The sequence below is a fragment of the Doryrhamphus excisus genome, linkage group LG14 (genome assembly GCF_037039965.1).
Source record: "Doryrhamphus excisus strain RoL-2023G ecotype Guam linkage group LG14, RoL_Dexc_Guam_v1.1, whole genome shotgun sequence".
Classification (NCBI taxonomy): Eukaryota; Metazoa; Chordata; class Actinopteri; order Syngnathiformes; family Syngnathidae; genus Doryrhamphus; species Doryrhamphus excisus.
Window position 1 is genome coordinate 16,253,179 of NC_136370.1, and position 21,458 is coordinate 16,274,636.

General features: G+C 43.8%; 1 protein-coding gene across 3 annotated transcripts in view; it reads left to right on the forward strand.

Moving 5' to 3' along the window:
- The window catches only part of kif26ab (kinesin family member 26Ab), a 76,717-nt gene that overhangs the window by 19,899 nt on the left and 35,360 nt on the right, over positions 1-21,458 (forward strand). For 2 of the 3 annotated variants that reach the window (XM_058091270.2, XM_078796318.1), the window contains exons 3-4: positions 11,715-12,173; positions 16,584-16,789. In XM_058091270.2, the coding sequence (XP_057947253.2) occupies positions 11,715-12,173; positions 16,584-16,789 (665 nt within the window). The remainder of the gene's footprint in view (positions 1-11,714; positions 12,174-16,583; positions 16,790-21,458) is intronic. The other variant, XM_058091272.2, reaches the window with a different exon arrangement.

The following is a 21,458-nucleotide window of genomic DNA, read 5'->3' on the forward strand; positions in this document are numbered from 1 at the left end:
CTTTGACCCCTCAGTCCGGCAGTCAAGTCGCCAGCACGGACAGGGCATGCTTGTGCATCCCCATACCTGCTTTACGTAGAACTTTTTCTTTAGACCAGTGATTTTCAACCACTGTGCCGCGGCACACTAGTGTACCTTGAGAAACCGTCAGGTGTGCCGTGAGGAATTATCCAATATCACTTTTTATAGTTAACATTTATTAATCATCATTTGCAAATATTATGTCAATAGCCATGAATACATGGACCCAAATATTCCAATTGCATTTGGTTTATTTGCTCAAACGGAAAGAATTGAACAGGGATGGAATATTCCTTTAACCAATCCGATTGAGGGATCTTGTACCCGGAAAGTTGTCAGGGTGCGTTCTTCTTCGTGGTGTTTTTCTTCTTCTGTTGTTTATTGGCTTTTGTGTGCATTAGCGCCATCTGTGGAACAGAATCTAAACCCTTCTATACGCCATTCACAAGTGCACTTTTATTAAAAAAGAAAATATATATCTATATAAAACATGAGTTTAATGACAAAATATTAGCAAGATTGAATTTGATCTTTTCCTGTTTAAATTGATCCCGGGTGCGTTCTTTCAGCGCATGCTCAGATATGACGTAACACGCAGATCCAGACGTTCTTCACTTTTAAAAATGGAGGCCAGCAATCGGCACTGGACTAAGCAAAGTTTGTTTTTGATTCAAACTAAATTTCAAGACTGGACAGATGAAAAACTGGCAATACGGAGTTATTCCAACAAGTGAAAGAATAACTCGGGGAAGCCGATATCACGTGATGTTGATGTTTACGTTTTACTGGGCATGCCCTATTGACTATTCTGGTTGATTTTCACGGTGCATGTAGATAAGAGATTGGAATATTCCTTTCCATGGATACCATTGTTTCCCAAAAGGTCATTCGGAAAGAGATAAAACGGTCATGTAAAAATGTGGCTACTGTGGAGTGTCTGTGGTGTAAAGACTGTAATATTGGTCCGTGTGGCAACACCTATCTTGTTACTCCGATAGACATTTTGTAACATTTTTGATTAGTGGTGTGCCACAAGATTTTTCCAACGTAAAAAATGTGCCGTGGCTCAAAAAAGGTTGAAAAACACTGGTATAGACCACAAACTGAATCAGCACCTCTGCTGGTTACAACCAAGTAGTGCACTCTTTTTTTTCTCATTGCTTGTGTAAATTAAAATCAACATTCATATTCCCTGCCTACTCGCATCATTTAAGTGAAACTTAATGTGTGTGCAAGATGCTATTGTTCCTAAAAGACAAAGTAGCAAAATGTGCACGAGGAAAAGAATGTTGATAAGACATGTATTTTCCTGGATGCTGAATGAATATTGCTCAGATTAGCTCAGAAAGTGGATTAGCGCTTGCTATTTTTCGCCAATATAGCTCCACCCACTTCCTTATCTTGCCTAGATTCAATTGAATGTGTCTAGACATCTCAATTAGCAAGAAAAAGGTGGTTAGTGCTTATCTCCATGTGTTATTTCTATCTTCATTCCTAACAGTGTGTCGGTTTTGTAAACATACAACAGTTTTCTATTACTGTGGCATACATTTCTATTATTGTTACACAATGATAATGGTATTCAATGACATGGTAATCTTGAACACGGGCATCTTTCGTTAGGAATGCTTGTAGCTACAGTTCACAGCTGATTATTTTCCTTTCGGAGCTCTGCTGTTCCTTTGTCCTCGTGGACATGCAGCAGCTTTGTCAGACACAAAGTGTGTCACTCTGCAACACAATGCCTGCTAAGGATGTGCATGCACAGCTCACCTCGGCTTACAATGAGCTACAGTAGGGAAAGCTACATCGTCACCCAAATTTTTTTTTTCTTCATTCATTAATTTTCTGCCTCTTATCCTGACAAGGGTCGCGGGGGTGCTGGAGCCTATCCCAGCTGTCTTGGGGTGAGAGGCGGTGTACACCCTGGACTGGTGGCCAGCCAATCACAGGGCGCATATAGACAAACAACCATTCACACTCACATTCATACCTATGGACAATTTGCAGTCGCCAATTCGGAATGTGGGAGGAAACCGGAGTACCCGGAAAATACCCACACATGCACGGGGAAAACATGCAAACTCCACACAGAGATGGCCGAGGGTGGAATCGAACTTGGGTGTCCTAGCTGTATGGCCTGCGTGCTAACCACTCGAACACCGTGCAGCATTTTCTTCATTCATTCATTTTCTACCGCTTTTTCCTCACGAGGGTTGTGGGTGTGCTGGAGCCTATCCCAGCTGTCTTCGGGCGAGAGGCGGGGTACACCCTGGACTGGTGGTTGTTTGTCTATATGTGCCCTGTGATTGGCTGGCGACCAGTCCAGGGTGTATTCCGCCTCTCGTCCGAAGACAGCTGGGAGAGGCTCCAGCATACATCATGTCGTGTCAAACATGGTAGGGCCACTGTTCCGTACAGATTTGCACTGCCACACATTTTGGTGATGGCGGCCATGATTCTCAATCATTTTTCTTATGGGGGTCAAACTTTGGGATTTAATAACAATGCCACCAAGTGTCAGAAAAATAATAGCACACGCATCATAGTAGAGGTTCATATTTTGGCAAAGTTGCCAAAAAATTTTGGCAAAGTTCAGGAGTATAAAACACGGCTGACACAAACAAGTACATACAAATCCCCCACTGTTTAACACTTGTTCTCACAGTGAACTCAGGCTCCACAGACACTCCATGAGGAGAGAGAAGTGGGGAGCTGATATCTGCAGCAGTAAGAGAAAAAAATGACTGTTTTTCTATATGGCTGCTTGCCAATATTCTATAATTACAGAAGTGTTCATTCTGAGTGGATATTGGAGAGGAATTCTTAACGGAGAATACTCAACATTTCACCTTGTCATCACTTTTATGCCACTTTATTTTCATGACTGAGACTGTGTGGTGCCTCTTTTATGTGTGTCTTGCATAAAATGTTGCAGTGATTCTATCAAATGAGAACACGATGTGCCATTCACGAGCCATATGTTTAAGATTATGTTTCTGAGCGGCTTTAAATGAAGATGTTGGTCTAAATCTGACGTCTAGACTGATGTTTTCCACATTGAGATGTAGAAAATAATGATATACAGTTCATTTACTTTGAGTATTATTCTGAAATGAAAGTACTGTATTTGTTACTGTGTCACACTTCAGTGGGGATTCATGTTTGTTTTCTCTCTAAATAAGCTGTAGGAAAGTGGGAGTTGAGTGGTTAGCGTGCATGCCTCACAGCTAGAAGACCCGAGTTCGATTCCACCCTCGGGCATCTCTGTGTGGAGTTTGCATGTTCTCCCTGTGCATGTGTGGGTTTTCTCCGGGTACTCCGGTTTCCTCCCACATTCCAAAAACATGCTAGGTTAATTGGCGACTCCAAATTGTCCATAGGTATGAATGTGAGTGTGAATGGTTGTTTGTCTATATGTGCCCTGTGATTGGCTGGCGACCAGTCCAGGGTGTACCCCGCCTCTCGCCCGAAGACAGCTGGGATAGGCTCCAGCACCCCCGCGACCCTCGTGAGGAAAAAGCGGTAGAAAATGAATGAATGAATGTAAAAGAGGGCTGCATGGCGATTTAGTGGTTTGCACGTAGGAGACTGCTCGGAGACCCGAGTTCAATTCCACCCTCGGCCATCTCTGTGTGGAGTTTGCATGTTCTCCTCCTGGGTTTTCTCCGGGTTCTCCGGTTTCCTCCCACATTCCAAAAACATGCTAGGTTAATTTGCGACTCCAAATTGTCCATAGGTGTGTAGAATGTGAGTGTGAATGGTTGTTTGTCTATATGTGCCCTGTGATTGGCTGGCAACCAGTCCAGGGGTGTACCCCGCCTCTCGTCTGAAGACAGCTGGGATGGGCTCCAGCGGCCCCATGACCCTCGTGAGGATAAGCAGTAGAAAATGAATGAATGAATGGAAGTGGGAGTCATCCCAGTCAGACCTGTGTTCCCATCCAAACAAACTCCATCTCTCCGTCTCTCTCGCTCTTGTGGTGTGACGGTGACGGTTGAGACAGAGGAGAGGCAGGTGGCTGTCAGAACTGAAAGGGGAGATGGAGGGGTTGAAGTAGTGGTTTGGTTTGGAAAAACACTCTTGAGTCTGGGTTCTGTACTTTGCGGTGAGTGTTTTAAAGTGGGCCCTTCAATTCACATTGGTCTTTCAACAGGCTCCAGTGTATGGTTTGGAACACGGAATCCGGGTTTAGTTTGAAACTGCATAAGAGGACTTTTCCAAATGCATAGCAAATACGCTGTATATTTGCTTTTTAATAGTGCAAAGATTCGTATTTCTACATCCCGTTCATCATATGCGCGTTGAAAGGGATTTTGAACCCTATTGACCCCCACTTCAACTCTCCCTCCTCCCCATCTGTCCTCCCTTTCACCTGCAGTTTACTGCAACACCTGGCGCCCATCTCTCCAGCTTGCCTGTTGAATCTTTCATTATTTTCCCATCTCGGTTTGTTTCCACAGCTCGGTCTGCTGGGGGGAGAAAAATAAACGACTGCGAGAGGCAAAAAAGTAGTCATTCCAATTAGAAGAGAATGTTCTTTGCTGAAAGGGATGTAAACACAATCCTGCATGTGCGGCTAGCATAGTAAATAGCCCCTTTTGCTCCTCCAATATACAATGCGATGCATTAGTTATGAACACAGTTTGTTTACTTTTTTTGCAAACCACGAGCGAGTTGCTCTAATAAGCAGCTATTCTGTCCTGTCTAGCCCTCCCTGGCGCTATTACCCCCTCTAAAGTCGATGAAAGAGACAGTAAATAATGCCTCGGCCCTGCCGAGGAGAGCAAAAGAGGTCAGAAAAGGTGGGGAGAGAGAATGGAAGTCTGTCCAAACAGTCTGGAAGGGGCTTGTTTTCTTTATGTGCGTGAGTGAACAGGAAAGGGTAATTAACTGGCCAAGTGGTGAAAGGCTGGAGTGATGGATGGGTGCGGCATAGAGTCACAGCCACACGGGAGGACAACACACTCGCATGCACTAAAGCTTTGTCCTGCGAAACCTTTATGTAATGACACTTTTACAGTAATGGCAGCAACAAGCAGTCCCACGGTGATGGACGGTTCTGTCGTGTGGACGTATCGGCGTCATTGACGGTTGATGACAGCTTTTAGTTTTGATACTGCAGCTGCTAAGCTAAACCAAGTCTTAATAATAAAGAAAAAAACATTTCCAATGGATTCTTCTGGAATTCTCCACTGGAGTCACATGACTGTGATAACATGGACAGGTGGTGTCATGTGTTGGAAGTGTCACTAAGAGTAAAACTTATTTGCATTTTAAGTCAGCAGTTCTGCAACGGTCAAAAGGGAGGAGAGGCCTAAATCACACGGGGCAGACCGTCTGACATCTGTCTCCCGGTGAGGGAACAGATGCTAGATGCTTCAGATGTGGTTGCTCATTTTAAGGCGAAATCCACAAGCAGAGCTCTCACGTGCGCTCTTCCAAACAACGTGATATCCTCGGTTGTGTGCATCTTTGAAAAGCTGTAACGTCCCGTTCACGCTGCCAGTAAGTAGCCTTAAGGATGTCTTTGAAGTATACTGTGTTATTTTTATTGTCTCTTTACTATTTGCCTTGCAAGTTACCACCATGCAGTCATGAAAGGAGGACATGTGGAATTGATTCTCCACCTATATCTGTAACAAATGCGAGAAGTCAAACAGTCTAAAGTGAATTGTACGCTGAATGTTGCAGTTGAAGTACCTTAGAAGGCAGGAATTTGATGGAATTTCACTGTTAACTATTTTCCAAGGACAGGAAAAGACCATTTACCAAGTCTTAGACTTAGAACTTTAGGATCTCGGTAGCCAAAAAGGAAGTACATTTTCTTCATGAGATCCTTCTTTTTATTATTTTGATTGGACAACGATTGGAATTTTTACCTCTAAGCGAAGAAATGCATGGTGTAATCTTGTTGCATTGTTATTCGATAGTCCGGTCATAAGGAAGGTGCAAACATCTGTTTGATCTGCTAAGCTGCTCCTCTTTGTGTTCCACTGAAGGCGTTTCCCACAGTTTGAAGAGTAGCACGCGAGTGTGACATCCTGAGTCATTGTGATGTGTACCCCTGAGCAGGCAGTGGTTAAACTTAATGGTGTGTATCCCACAGGACTGCTGTGCTACTAAAACCTTCACATGATATCTCATCCAGCTCTCAACCCTCCTTGAGGGGATCCTAGCTTGAGTCGTCTGTTTCGGAGACCGCGACATGGGAGTGGGAGAAGAATTGAGGAAGAGCAAAGAAAGGGGTGTGGATGGCAGAAAAGGGGATTACACCGCTGGATGTTTTCTTTTATCCCGGGGATGTAATCTGCCTTAATGCCCTGGGCCCACCCGGGGCAGGGCCAGCAGCTGTCCTCATACTTCTCCCACTCGGCTGTCAGGATAGAACTCGGCTACCTGTGGGAATGTCTCGTCCTCAGGATTGGGCCCCTGCGGCTTTATTGGAGCTCAGTCCCTTTGAGACTTATGGACTTATGGTGTGTGGTGAGGGTCAACAGAGTCGCAGTCCAAGTAAACAAAGATGTCTCATGTCGCATCCTTTCTGTGCACCAGAGAAAGCCAAAACAAGGGGATGACAGGACTCGTCTGTGTGGTCCTGATTTTCCACTTGGTACCTGAATTTGTAATGTGTCAACAAGACTGGTGCAAACTTTAGTGAAGTGAGCCATTGTCCTGACTGCTAGTTTAATATTAGCCCCCCAAGTTTTGTACTTAACCCAGATGCTACCATATTTACTTTTTTTCACAGCGGGAAATAAAATCATAAAATTGATTTGTGATATACTCAATACTGAAATTGGGCCTGCACGGCGGTCAAGTGGTTAGCGCGCAGACCTCACAGCTAGGAGACCCAAGTTCAATCCCACCCTCGGCCATCTCTGTGTGGCGTTTGCATGTTCTCCTCGTGCACAGCGTGGGTTTTCTCCGGGGGACTCCGGTTTTCCATCCCTCCCTATCGTCTCTATCGCCTGTCATGTTGTGGTGTTCATGCGGGTTTCTGATTGTGGATTGTATCTCAAACCGGCCTCCACCATACCCAGTGCACGGAGACATTGTTGTCTGTGATAGATGTGGCATGATGCCGTTCACTGGACTAACAATACTGGCCTTTTTTTTTTTTTTTACAGTAGGCCTCCAAAACCAATCTTCAAATTATGCAAATACCCACTGAGTATTTTGCACAGAGACCAACCCATGTGCAATGAACCGTGACAACTACTCAAGTACAAAGTCAACAATAAATTGACAAGGTACAATTACTACTACTACTTTGTACCTCAAAGTTTCTATTGACAGTCAGCATAGTAATCCTACTTTTTTAGATCAGTCTTTGGTATTTTGTAGAACCTTTTGGAGATTTGTCATCAAAATTATGAAAATGGTCCAATTTCACCCACGTTCAATTCCATCGGCCATCTCTGCGTGGGTTTTTTCTCCGGGTTTCCTCCCACATTCCAAAAACATGCTAGGTTAATTAGCGACTCCAAATTGTCCATAGGTATGAATGTGAGTGTGAATGGTTGTTTGTCTATATGTGCCCTGTGATTGGCTGGCCACCAGTCCAGGGTGTACCCCGCCTCTTGCCCGAAGACAGCTGGGATAGGTTCCAGCACCCCCCGCGAACCTCATGCGGGCAAGCGGTAGAAAATGAATGAATGAATGAATATACTGAAATTAGCTTAATAAAAAAAAATTCTTTAGTTATCTCAATTTCCTGCACCCCCCCTGAAGTGTTCTTTCACGGCCCAGGTGAACCTGCCACACATTGTGAAATCCACTATGAAAAGTGAAGGTAAAAGGACTGATGGTTAAACGGTTAGTTAAATTGACCGGTGTTCCATTTACCGCAGTATTGAGAGTCGGAAACCGGTTCTTGGACTTATTCTTGCCAAAAGGCACTCCATATACTCAACAAAATAAATCGCACAAGGCACAATTTGACAGATATCTCTAGGCTGCACCATCTTACTTCCATTTTTATTGTCATCACGGATGCACATTGGTCCAATTTTTCTTCATTTGTCTTTCTGCCACCATGGGCGATGGGGTCATTCTCTGCCCAGGAAATGGCCTCAACTGGAATATTTTTTTTTCAGTGAGTGTTTTTAGCTCAATGAAGCGTGCCTATAGGCGAGCGAGGGACCTCATGCATTTCAAATCGCCGTGGCCTTCTTGCGATTTAAGTCAACGCCACATCAGTATGAGCATTGTTTTAATACTGTGTGTAAACTGAATTGACAGTTCTACTTTGATAGAAACGTTGCACTGATTTCGTGGAGTAAATGATGTGAATTGTCGTTTGACTTTTTGCCATCTCTCTCCTTGTCCGATCATCCCACACTTGGCTAAGGCTGAGGTTGTTTCCATCAGCCTGTGGGCATGCACTGTGCGTGATGACACTCTCTATCAACCCAGAGACACATTCACTTAGATGGTCTGCCATGGTTTTCATCATGGATAGTGTGAGGCACAGGGACAAACTTAGGTCTCAAAGGGCAGCGGGGGGGGCTTATTTCACATAGGCAGGTCTGCACCCCCCCACGGCAGTCGACCAACCTCCTTTCCATAATAAGGCCACGGCATCTGACTACGTTTGTCCCCAGAGTTTAATAAAGATCGGCGCTGACAGGCAGTAAACCAACATAACCACCCACAAGCCTCCAGGCAAAGAGCCACAACACCTCCTCCCTCCACCCTTCCTCAGTCTGTCCTCTTATCCTCACCCCATGCTCTCGCTTGAAAACCAAAACCATCTCCCACTTGTACAGAACAATGGCCGCCGAGTCAGATCCCCGAGGTAGAACCTCCTCGCCCAACAGGAATGCTTTGAACACCTAGCTTGGGTTTATGGGCTCCTCCAAAGACGCGATGCTCTTCATACTCACTTGCACCTGCCAACAATACATCACGTTGGTAGTTAACAATGCAGCCAACATCTTACGTTTATTGTCTCATATGCAAAGATTGTGTGATCATCTGTTGACCTCATCCACCGCAAGTGACAGAGTGTCCTTCACTTTCATTATCCCTGCATCATTCGCCATCATCATCATCATCATCAGTGCCATCATCCCCACAAGCCTCATGGCCATGACCCTCCGTTCACTCTGCCGGGTGTGTAAAGCTCGCAGACAGTTTTACAGGAGCAACCTGCTCTCTAACCTCCCGAAAACCTAACTGAATAGCAGATGGGCCGAGCTTTGTGCGTCCTTTTATTAGCTCCCCTAAATCAGAACTTAACAATGCATGAGAGCGCCAGCGGATTGATTTCCTGCATCTACCGGCGCCCCGAGGTTGGTAAGGGGCTGCCGAAGGGTAAAAGGGTGGGAGTGGATAGATAGGTGGAGTTAACTGGTTATGACTTGGCTTCAATTTCCTGCCCGGGAAGCAATGTAGATCCAGCCAAAGGGCAGCCTTTGCTGTTTTTCTTTGGCTTTATCCAGAAATGTCACTATAGTTCTGGAAAATCGTGACTGGTGGCTGACTGTGTTAATAAAGACAAGAACTTACCGTCATCCAACCTATTGGATATACTCCGTCACTTGATTCCGTATTACACTAAATCTGTCACTGAGCTGGCCGTTTTGCAGTTAGGATTTATGGTGCTCCGTACATCCTGTTTCTTAGTTGTGCTTGGAATCTGCCCCCACCTGCTCAAGCGGAAAGCAGGTAGCCAGCAAGCCAGTAAATCATCAGCCAGCAAGCAGTCCGGTCCAGTCACACTCCTATGCCGGACTGCTTGTATTATTAAAGCGTGCAAAGATTTTGTTACTCTGTCAAGCCGTAAAGCTTCAGCTTGTTTATTTAAACAGCACGTGTTTTATTGGGTTTAGATTCTCTCGGCTATTTTCTCTGCAGGGCCTTTTTGGGTCAGATGTATTACCTGTCTACTGGGCTTGATGTATTAAGTGGCACTACATTAGAGCAGTGGATTATTGTTTCCTCCTCGCTCCTCTTGATCACCTCTGAGGGTCCACAGAGCAAAGGCCTCATAAACATTTATGTTTGGGCTCCTGTCTTAAGCCACGACTCCACTGGGCCACAGTCCCGATGCCCCTTTATGCCTCTTCAGAGACTCTCAAAGTATATGCATGTGTGTGTTTGTGTGTTAATTTGCCCCAAAATGTATGTTCTTGTAGAATTTCAATAGTTGGCTGACAGCTTGGTGTGCCTCCAGCTTCCTGCAGGAGGTACTTATTTTCACATTTGCTGGCTTATCGTCTGTTTTCATGCTGCGGCACTTATCATATGTAAATTGCATAGCTTTGGGTGCCAGAGTCTTGTTTTTTTTTTTTTTCTTCTCAGTGTTCCGACCAAGCAGAGAGGAACACCCAAGAGACTTCTGTTATAGAGAAAGAACAAAACTGGACATCACTTTTCTCTTCATAAAGCTGGGAAAATAAATGCAAATATATTTCTCCAGACTTTTAACTCGTTCAATCCCAGCCATTTTTTAAAAGCTGTCCATTCCGGCACCATTTTTGATTATTTTGACTCATTTTTAAAGGCACACAGAATATTGTGCTTTTGGGCTATACAGACATGATATACACCAAAATAAATATTAGACCCTCATCATTCATAAAAATGCCAAAATATTAAAAAATTTTTTTTTTTACATTTTTATGCCCCCCACTCCAAAGGGATGATAACTATAATTGGAGGCCTATGATGCCACTTTTTCTTTAAATTCATTGTATCTCTAAATACAAAGCTTTGTGTTATTATTGGTTGTTGCTGTCAAAATCGCAGCTTTTTCTCATTGTGCCTTTTGGTCAATTTTTTTTACCATTTTGCATTTTTTTTATTAGTTCTTTTGTTTTTTTCGTGTTTTTCCACTTTTTTATTATTTTTTTTTTATTTACATTTTTATGCCCCCACCCCAAAGGGATGATAACTATAATTGGAGGCCTATGATGCCACTTTTTCTTTAAATTCATTAATTCATTCATTTTCTACTGCTTATCCTCACAAGGGTCACGGGGGGGGGGGTGCTGGAGCCTATCCCAGCTGTCTTCGGGCGAGAGGCGGGGTTACACCCTGGACTGGTGGCCAGCCAATCACAGGGCACATATAGACAAACAACCATTCACACTCACATTCATACCTATGGACAATTTGGAGTCGCTAATTAACCTAGCATGTTTTTGGAATGTGGGAGGAAACCGGAGTACCCGGAGAAAACCCACGCATGCACGGGGAGAGCATGCATACTCCACACAGAGATGGCCGAGGGTGGGATTGAACTTGGGTCTGTGCGCTAACCACTCGACCACCGTGCAGCCCGGAAATTTATTTAATTAGCCAAAATGTCTCAACAATGATGCCACAAATAACAACGCAAAAATAGTTGTTTTACATGAAAGTAGCCATGTTTTACAAAATGTGCAAATGTGGTTAAATACGTCTTTGGTAGGGAATGAGTTAATGAGGATTCTGTGGGATCTTCTACTAATCAACCAGAGCCTTCTTTCTGAGCCATGTCATATGGTTGGGCTTTTTTTGGCAGTCTTGATTGTCTCCCTAGAATACAGTGTACTTGCATGCAGACAGAGGGGGCTCAGTCTGAACAAACACACAATGGAACCGTGAACACACCAGTGGCGCACCCGGAAAACACGAACAACATGTTAGTGCTTGGTCACTTTGTCCCAGCGCTCCTTTCATGTGTGTTTTATTTTGCACTGCAGGACTCGGGATATGCAACTTTTCTATTCGATCAGCTCCACACATCCGGGAGCAAGGAAGGAGCTGTCTGCTGCCAGGTGTGTTTCACACCTCTCCACCAACTGAAGCAGGAGGCCCTGCAGACCCTCCATGCTCCCAGTCTCTGTCCAGACATGCCGGCCCTGCCAGCCTCTTCCTTTTTACCACAGCTCACAGGTTTTGCTGTGGCATCATCCATCCATGCCAAACAACTATCCAAAGGCCAAGCCCACTCAGCCTTTCCCTTGGGGGAGCAGCACAAGGAGCCATTCTGGTCCCAGAAACCCTCGGCTCCATCAAGCCCAAAGACTAGTGTTCAGGTGACGGTGGCGGGAGGGCAGTTCACTGGATCTTTGGATTCTGTCACCATCCAAGCCCAGCAGTACCTCGAAGGCATGTGGAGCATCTCAAGGGTCAACAACTTCCTCCCTCAGCTTAAACCGGTATGTCTATTTTTTATGCCTTTTAAATAATACACATGGCGGCATGGCGGTCGAGTGGTTAGCACGCAGACCTCACAGCTAGGAGACCAGGGTTCAATTCCACCCTCGGCCATCTCTGTGTGGAGTTTGTATGTTCTCCCCGTGCATGCGTGGGTTTTCTCCAGGTACTCCGGTTTCCTCCCACATTCCAAAAACATGCTAGGTTAATTGGCGACTCCAAATTGTCCATAGGTATGAATGTGAGTGTGAATGGTTGTTTGTCTATATGTTGCCTGTGATTGGCCGGCGACCAGTTCAGGGTGTACCCCGCCTCTCGCCCGAAGACAGCTGGGATAGGCTCCAGCACCCCCGCGACCCTCGTGAGGAAAAAGTGGTAGAAAATGAATGAATGAATGAATAATACACGCCCCCTTTTTTTTAAGCTACCGTGACCTTTGATTTTAAAGTACTGCAGTAGTCAATTCCTGAACACCATTATGTATTAATGTACTCTAAATGTCTGACCACATAAGAGTTCCTTTGTGATTTTCAGACCATGAGATCATCACATGTAAAGAACCAAAAATGAACCATGAAATATTATATTCTCACTAACATTTCATTATGCATCATTCATCACCGTAACTGCACTCATGCTAGATAAGCGAGGCTTTCATGTCACAAGAGTCCCTTATGCTGTACTTGATTGATGAGCGACAATAATTATTTGACTTATTTTTGTTTCTAACGCCAACCCTGCTGTGACGTTTCAACTTCTGGTCTCATGATCAACCAGCCAATCGTGTGTGAACAAACCAGGTCTAATCGGTGTGTAATGTAGCCTTTCAAGTCAAGACATTTACTGTCATATTTCTTAAATAAATCTTGCGAATCACATTTGTTATTGTGTATTGAAGGACACGGCTATATGTTTTCCTTCCTCATGCTAAATGGTTCAATGTTGTTTTCCATCTACGGAGTATGTGAAAGCTCTCGAGGCTTAAAACATTGAGGTTTTCACGGGGTTCCCAAAACACTGCCAAGCTTTCCTCTGGTGTCTCTCATTCATTAAAACCAGATCCTTCAAAATGAGAAAAAACCACAGTGGTCCACTGCACCCAAAGGCAAAAGCTTTAATTCACGATTCCCACTTGGCTTCTTTTGTAAAGAGGGCATGTGGTGTTGTGCAGACAAAGAAGCAAAGGCCCGGTGGCTGTGGGCATCGCGCAGAAATCCATGTGTGCGTGTGTGCCGGGGAGCCACGAGCAATCCCCCGCTGAGATCATTTCAGTGCACCTTGGATCTATTGCTATTCCCAGTTCTCCTTATATCTGGAATAATTGTTGTGGTCTTTGGAATTGAAACTATCTGGATCCCTCTTGAATTGTCGGACTCTTAAGTTGGCTGCCCTGAATGGCGGGAGGGAAAATCTTCTAAAACCCGATACCATACCTTCGGTCTCTGGCTGATACTGACACTTGGGGGCATGATACTGGGCCTCAGGGCGGACAGCTACGGGGGCTGATACTGGACATGGTTAAACTCTATATTTTATCAGTATCACTGCCCTGGGCTTTGACACAGTATCATTTCATCATTTGATAAAGAGTTATTCCTTATAACATCAAAATCATTCATTCATTCATTTTCTACTCGTTCAATCCCAGCCATTTTTTAAAAGCTGTCCAGCCCGGCACCATTTTTGATGATTTCGACTCATTTTTAAAGGCACACAGAATATTGTGCTCCTGGGCTATAGAGACATGATATATACCAAAATAATATTTTTTCATAAAAATGTCAAAATATCAATTCTCACCAATAATGGGAGAATTTTTTTTTTTTTACATTTTTATGCCCCCCACACCAAAGGGATGATAACTATAATTTTTCTTTAAATTCATTAATTTTCTACCGCTTATCCTCACAACCATTCACACTCGCATTCATACCTATGGACAATTTGGAGTTGTCAATTAAACTACCATGCACGGGGAGAACATGCAAACTCCACACAGAGATGCCCGAGGGTGGAATTGAACCCTGGTCTCCTAGCTGTGAGGTCTGCACGCTAACCACTAGACCGCCGTGCCGCCACATCAAAATCACTTAGTGCTAATTTACAAAGAAGAAGTGCTTGTGACTGGTTTTTGTTATTGTTCCACGGCTCGCTTGGTGCCACTGCTACCTAGTTGAAGCCCAGAGGACGATTTTGGCTGCTGCTAAGTTGGTGGCAGCTGGGCATGCATGGCAGTGGGCCACAAACCAAAGATAACAGAATAAGGGTTCCCTTAACAGCCCTGATGAGTCAAGAAATTGTGCAATTAGCCTCTTTTTTTTTTTTTAAACGTTTTGCGTCACTTGCGAAGCTTTACTTCCACGTTTTGTTCTTTTTTAACCACACTTATCGTCTGTTTTAGAACCTCACCTCCATTCGTTTCCATTATCCCCAGAGAGCAATGGAGCGTGACCGGCCAGATTAACTGGACCTTTGTGACTCGGCCAGTGATCGCCAGTTAACCAATGAGATCTAAGGTCACAGGAGCCTGCTTGCTTCACACTTTACTCCGAGAAGTCTCCGCTGTCACTTGGCTTCCTTTTTGCCGCATCGTTTTTTTCCCCATTATGTCCAAATCTCCCCCGCTTTTCGCTCCTCGCCCCCCAATGATCTTTGTCCTTGCTTTCTGGAACCGCACCGAGGGTTAAAGGCTGGAAGGCCGGTTCATTACTGACTCCTGGCTCAAAAGGCTCCACTGACACAGCCTAATTACCTGACGTGGGACGTGGGGATGGATCGTACTTCTTCTCATCTGCAGTCACAATCCAGGCTAGGTCCGAGGCTGCAGCGAGCAGCTTGTCTGGAGGGCTGAAGTCCTCATTCTCAACACCAGGGGGGAATATCCTTCAATAGGCACTCTTGATGCACTCCACTTGTAACCAGCTGTCCCTGTGTGCTCCACACATGTTGGCCTGATGATTTTTAAAACTGATATCTAATGGGCTCAATCTGTGAAACATTCCATGGGCCATACAGGTTCACTTCCTGTGTGGCTGCATGTGAAGTGCTGCAGTTTTTTTCGTGCCAAAGTGTAATGGGCCTACTTCTCTGGCACGGGCCCAGCATCTTACCAGCATTTGCTGTGGTTGTTGTGTGGGTAGCTGTGGATGGCTCATTTCACTTTGTCTTTCATGCAAACACAAGTTTAAATTCCACAGTTTGATAATCATCTGTGTGATGAAGCCACAATATATCAAAAGTAAATATCCATATACTCAGTGCTGGTCCTCACATAAGCGCTTTGAGCCAAGCTTTAATATACTAGTAAAGTGTGCATGCAAAGCTAAGAGTGCCAACACTTGGCAGGGCAATAGCTGAGCCTCTCCTGTGAATATCAGAATGTAAATATGTCCCCACATCCTGATCTATAGCATTCATATGTCTTGGCTTGCTGTATAAATAGTACAGCTGCCGGCTTGCGTTGACAAATGGCAGAGAATGAAGGCCACACACTTTATAAAACTTGAACCAAACTTGAATCAAGGGCACAAGGTCTTAACTGTGTATATACTGGAACACACATATGCTTCCAAATGCCTCCAAGGCTACATTGTACTCAAGGTTACTGTTGTGCTGCGGTGTTTATGTCGTTGAAATTAATCTTTTATGGCAAATCCAGCTGATTGTCATTGCCCTTCCGTGCTATTGAATGGAAAAAATTCGAGATATTAGACCACTTTGTTTCTTTGCTTTCTTGCTCATTTTGATGCATACAACTAAAGATACAGTTGTTTGGACAAATACAGGGTGAGGCAAAATGATCGCACATATTTGTTGGTTAAATAAAAGGCAAATAAAGTAAAGAAACAAAAAATTCACCATTGTTTTTTTTTCAGTTACTGCCATGAATTGGACTGGTGAGCATCGCGCTTTCATTGTGGAAACGTTAATCAAAAAAAAATAATAATCTGTAACTGCAACACAACAAGTGTTCCGTTTGCACTTCAATCTTGGTAGACATGATCCCGTACCAGCTCCAAACACCATTTTGTTATGGGTTACCAACTTCATAGATACTGGATTTGCATTGAAACGAAAATCAAGCAACCTCGCACCCCAGAACTGATTTAATTTTGAAAACATAATGAAACATAATGGCATTATGTTCTTTTCGAAAATAAACAATTTTTTTTTATTTTACTTTATTTGCCTTTTATTTAACCTACAAATGTGCCTGACCCTGTATAACAACTCAAGCAATTGTTGAATGGTACAATTCTTTCTGTGGAGGCTGCTGACTCCGGCTCAGCGACACTGGCTGCAGCATCTGTCCGTCCATCTGCGGCGCAGCTCAGCAGAGGGGAGGGTAAATGGAGTGGAATGAAGGAGGTGATGCAGCTTGGGGTCTTTTCTTACTATCTGTATGCCAACAGGCCCACAGCTTCATAGGCGATGCCGACAGAGATATCACAACCACCGTGGCCCCGCTCACCACCATAACCACCACCAGCACCACCAGTAGCTGCAGCAAGAGCAGCACCTTGACGCCCTGTCGCCTCCGAGGCTCCATGCAACCAGACCTCCCTGCCCCCGTCACCAATACGCCCTCCTCGTCTGCGGCGGCCTCCTTCTTCATCAGGTAAGGACCTCCCCCGTACTGGTGTCTAAATGTTGACTGATTAGATTAAGGTGTTGTTTAATGAAAACATAAAATTATAGAGGGCGGCATGGCGGTCGAGTGGTTAGCGCGCAGACCTCACAGCTAGGAGAACAGGGTTCAATTCCACCCTCGGCCATATGCAGCAGAATGCTTTGATGAGCTCATGCATACACAGCAGACAGCTAGCTTAAATCACTAAAAATAATTATAAAAAGGTTATTTCATTCACTTTATGGATTGATGTGGTCTGATTTATGACCAGGCTGCACAGCGGTCGTGTGGTTAGCGCGCAGACCTCACACAGCTAGGAGAGCCGGGTTCGATTCCACCCTCGGCTATCGATAGATAGATAGAGTGAAATAAAGTTCTCCTCCCATCTTGTGTGGAAGTGGTAGCTTTTTTTTCTCCTTAAGTTTAGAAGTGAGCTAGGAGACCTGAGTTCAAGTCCACCCTCTGCCATCTCTGTGTGGAGTTTGCATGTTCTCCCCGTGCATGCGCGGGTTTTCTCCGGGTACTCCGGTTTCCTCCCACATTCCAAAAACATGCTAGGTTAATTGGCGCCTCCAAATTGTCGAGTGTGAATGGTTGTTTGTCTATATGTGCCTTGTGATAGGCTCCAGCATCCCCCGCGACCCTTGTGAGGAAAAGCGGCAGAAAATGAATGAATGAATAAAATTAGAGAACACACACTTGCATCCAAAGCTGAGAAAAAGAGGAGATCCGCACAGACTCGTCCTTGAAGATCATGACTTTGATTCCATTCCATGTTGTTACCATGGTTGAATGACAGCATGCAGACGGACACGCTCCATCACCAAATGAAATGAACCTTTATTTTACAAGCACCAGTGCCCATGAATGGATAACAGAATGACATGGTTTTATATGACGAGGGAGAGTATCACGAAGGGGCTTAGGTTAAATCTGTGTATTGTCCTGAGGTATTTACTTGCCTTGTCTTATACTATTGCTTTGAGAATGTTCTCCATCTGCTAAGCAGGCAGATGCAGCGGTGCTTCACTGTCACCGTTAGATTTCCCCGGCACGCTGGTCAGGTGCATACGTCTCTGAGGGGTGCTGTTCTGATAATGAATGCTGACAATAGGGAAGCCTGCTAAGGATGATGCATGGGGACTATTGAAACTCTGCACCACACCACAGGAGGGAGGAAACCAGTGAAGGGACTGTGACAAGGAGCCAATGGGACATCACTGAGGGGGATTAGCTTTCTCTCTAGCGTAGTTTGTCTTGCCAAATCTCAAACTCCAACCAGATTGTGACTGGATGCTAATTTGAAGGGAAATTCCACACTTTTCAGTCACGACAGCAAATGCCTGGACAACAGTGAGGTGTGACACAGGGTTGATTCCTGACACTGATTTATAAGTTGTCCTGTTTTCTTTGGACATGACCTCAAACGGATAACGATCAAGAGCCGGCCGGGCCCAGCCATGGGGGGAAAAAGGTGGATCTGTTTTTTTCCGCTGCAGCAGGTCCTGGTGGGTTAGGGGAGAAAGGTTCCACCTTTCATTTTATCCCAAAGATAATTCCTTTGCCAGGAATCTGCTGTTTTTGTTGGCTCGGAGAAGTGTTACGATGCTTTCAACAACATTCCGCAGACAGAGAAGAGGGTGTTAGAGATGCATTGTGGTTGATTTGAAGCTTCCTGACTCTCTGCAGCTGTTGCTGGCTACCAAAATATTGTCATCATCATCATCATCGCCATCTCTTCCTTGTCTTTGTTTCATCCTGATTAAAATTAAGCTCCTCCCATTGTTCTCTCAATGCTGAAATATGCAAAGAAATTAGTGTCCTTTAGCGTTTCCACTTAATTGAAAAAAGCCATATCTCATTAGTATTCCGTTTTGTTCTGGACGGATACAATTAGGTGGATTTGCGAGCAAATCCAGGGAGCCCAAGATGGTGGAGATGAATCACCAAACAGCACTTGGCTCCTTGGACATTTCTTTGACATTCACCTACAACATTTTATTCACAGATGAATTTTTAATTACAAAGCAATTACCTTGAGTTGGACTGCTTGACACCGCAGAGCTCTCTGCATTGTAAAAGCAGGTCGAGCTGTTGTGATTAAATGCATTAATATTATTTAATTAATGCAAATTAATTAATTAATTAATGCAAATATTAATGCAAATATTATTTAATGCAAATTATTTAGTGAAAATTCAAATGCTTTTTTGGAATTTTGCCCATCCCTAAGTGACATGAACACATGTATTTCTCTCTTCTGGGCATTCTAAAGATATAGAAACAGCTAAAAAAGAGGAAGCTAATTAATGCATGTAATGGGACAGACCTATTTATTATGTTGTTTGTTTGTTCAAATTGTTTTATTTATAGCAAGTCGAGCTGTCGTGATTAAATACATTATTATTTAATTAATGCAAATTAATTAATTGATGCAAATATTAATGCAAATATTATTTAATGCATATTATTTAATGCAAATTATTTAATGCAAATTCAAATGGTTTTTTGGAATTTTGCCCATCCCTAAGTGACATGAACACATGTATTTCTCTCTTCTGGGCATTCTAAAGATATAGAAACAGCTAAAAAAGAGGAAGCTAATTAATGCATGTAATGGGACAGACCTATTTATTATGTTGTTTGTTTGTTCAAATTGTTTTATTTATAGCAAGTCGAGCTGTCGTGATTAAATACATTAATATTATTTAATTAATGCAAATTAATTAATTGATGCAAATATTAATGCAAATATTATTTAATGCAAATTATTTAATGCAAATTCAAATGGTTTTTTGGAATTTTGCCCATCCCTAAGTGACATGAACACATGTATTTCTCTCTTCTGGGCATTCTAAAGATATAGAAACAGCTAAAAAAGAGGAAGCTAATTAATGCATGTACTGGGACACACCTATTTATTATGTTGTTTGTTTGTTCAAATTGTTTTATTTATAAGCTCTTGACATTCCATTGGCGGCGTTACATATTCTTGAGAAATAAAGATTTATTGGTTTTGGAAAAATTGATGTTGGAAAGGGAGGACAGAGAGCGCCTACAGCCACGCCCATAAGGAAGCCTGGTCCTCTGTGACATCACAAAGGAATAATTTTGCAACACCCTCTGTGAGTGTTTTGTTTCATCCCAAACATCTTTCAGGTCTCACAAATGCCGTCACTACCTCGTCACTGTCACATGACTAGAAGTGAGTTTTGACGACCAGCCAACATATCTGAATATTTTGATGAACATGACTCAGTCCGGTCGACATTGACCTGATTGTTGTCTTATTGTCCAAAATGAATAATATAAGCCTCGGAAAGACAGACAGACTTCTTCTGTAGTTTGGTGGGTCATGTGGTTCCACACGTACAGTAGATGCTCCTCGTGTATTACACCGTGTTCCAACATGAACAGTCCAGTTGCCAACGATGCCCTGAGAATGCTTGCACTTTTTAACTGGGGGAAATCGCTACAAAAAATCTCAATTTATTGCATACGTTGATGTTGGCTGCATCTTAATGAAACGTCTGACTTGTTCATGGTGTCTTTGGAAAGAGTCTAAAAAGCCATGATAACGCCGGGTCAGCCACGACCAATTAGACGGACTCTACAGTTGCATGGAGACAGGAAGAGTCAAGGGTCAAACACTGACTGGCTGCATATGAGTGTGTGTGTGTGTGTGTGTGTGTGTACTCGTCGGGGGGGGTGGGGGGGTGGGGCTAATGAATTTATAGCCCAGTGTTCAGCTGACTAGCACGTTAAGCACTGATTGCCTTGTGACAGAGCATATGATTACTGTATTGACACAGCATTGTGTAATGAAAGCAGGTGGAGTTCGCAGCAGGGAGCGAGACTGGAAATAACTGCTGCCTCTATTCCCATATTCCTGTTCCATTAACACCTGCTGATTGTGACGGTGTGTTTATTACCCAAAGGCCCCTGGGATTCCTCTTGGGGGGGGCAGGGGCACAGTGCAGTGGAGAATGCTCAGTTTGCAATACATGCTGCTTGGTCTGCTAATTTTACACAACTCATGTGATCTTATGTTTGTGTTAGTGTGCAACCTCACACTAATCATGCTCAAGAGAGACACGTATGGGGAGGTAATAAATAGATCTTGCAGAGGTGGCATCAGTGCTGTTGGGCAAGGCCTGGACAGCTGTTTGCTGGAATGTGACCCTGGAGGAGTGTCAGGAGGAAGTGTTTTTTTTAATAGACCCCGCCCCGCAGCTGCTGCCCAGGTGAGTGTTGTTCGCTAATGACTATGATTGTATCGAAGGAATCTTCCCGGAATTGTGGCAGCGGGGGCCATGTGCTTTTTGTGCCTGACCCCCCCCCACCCACCCACGTGCTTTGAGTAACCATCGAAATAAGCCATTATCGTTTTGAAATGAAATTACTGATTCAGGAAGTTTAAGTCCACTTCAAGAGTAACTCCTTTATTTTTAAAATTTCGGATTTGAAATAGAACTCCATACATTACACTTTCTTCTCATGTTTATTTCTTTCATCTCTAAATACAAAGCTTTGTGTTATTATTGGTTGTTGCTGTCAAAATCGCAGCTTTTTCTCATTGTGCCTTTTGGTAATTTTTTCTTTTACCATTTTACATTGTTTTTGTTAGTTTTTTTTTCTTGGTTTTCCACTTTTTTAT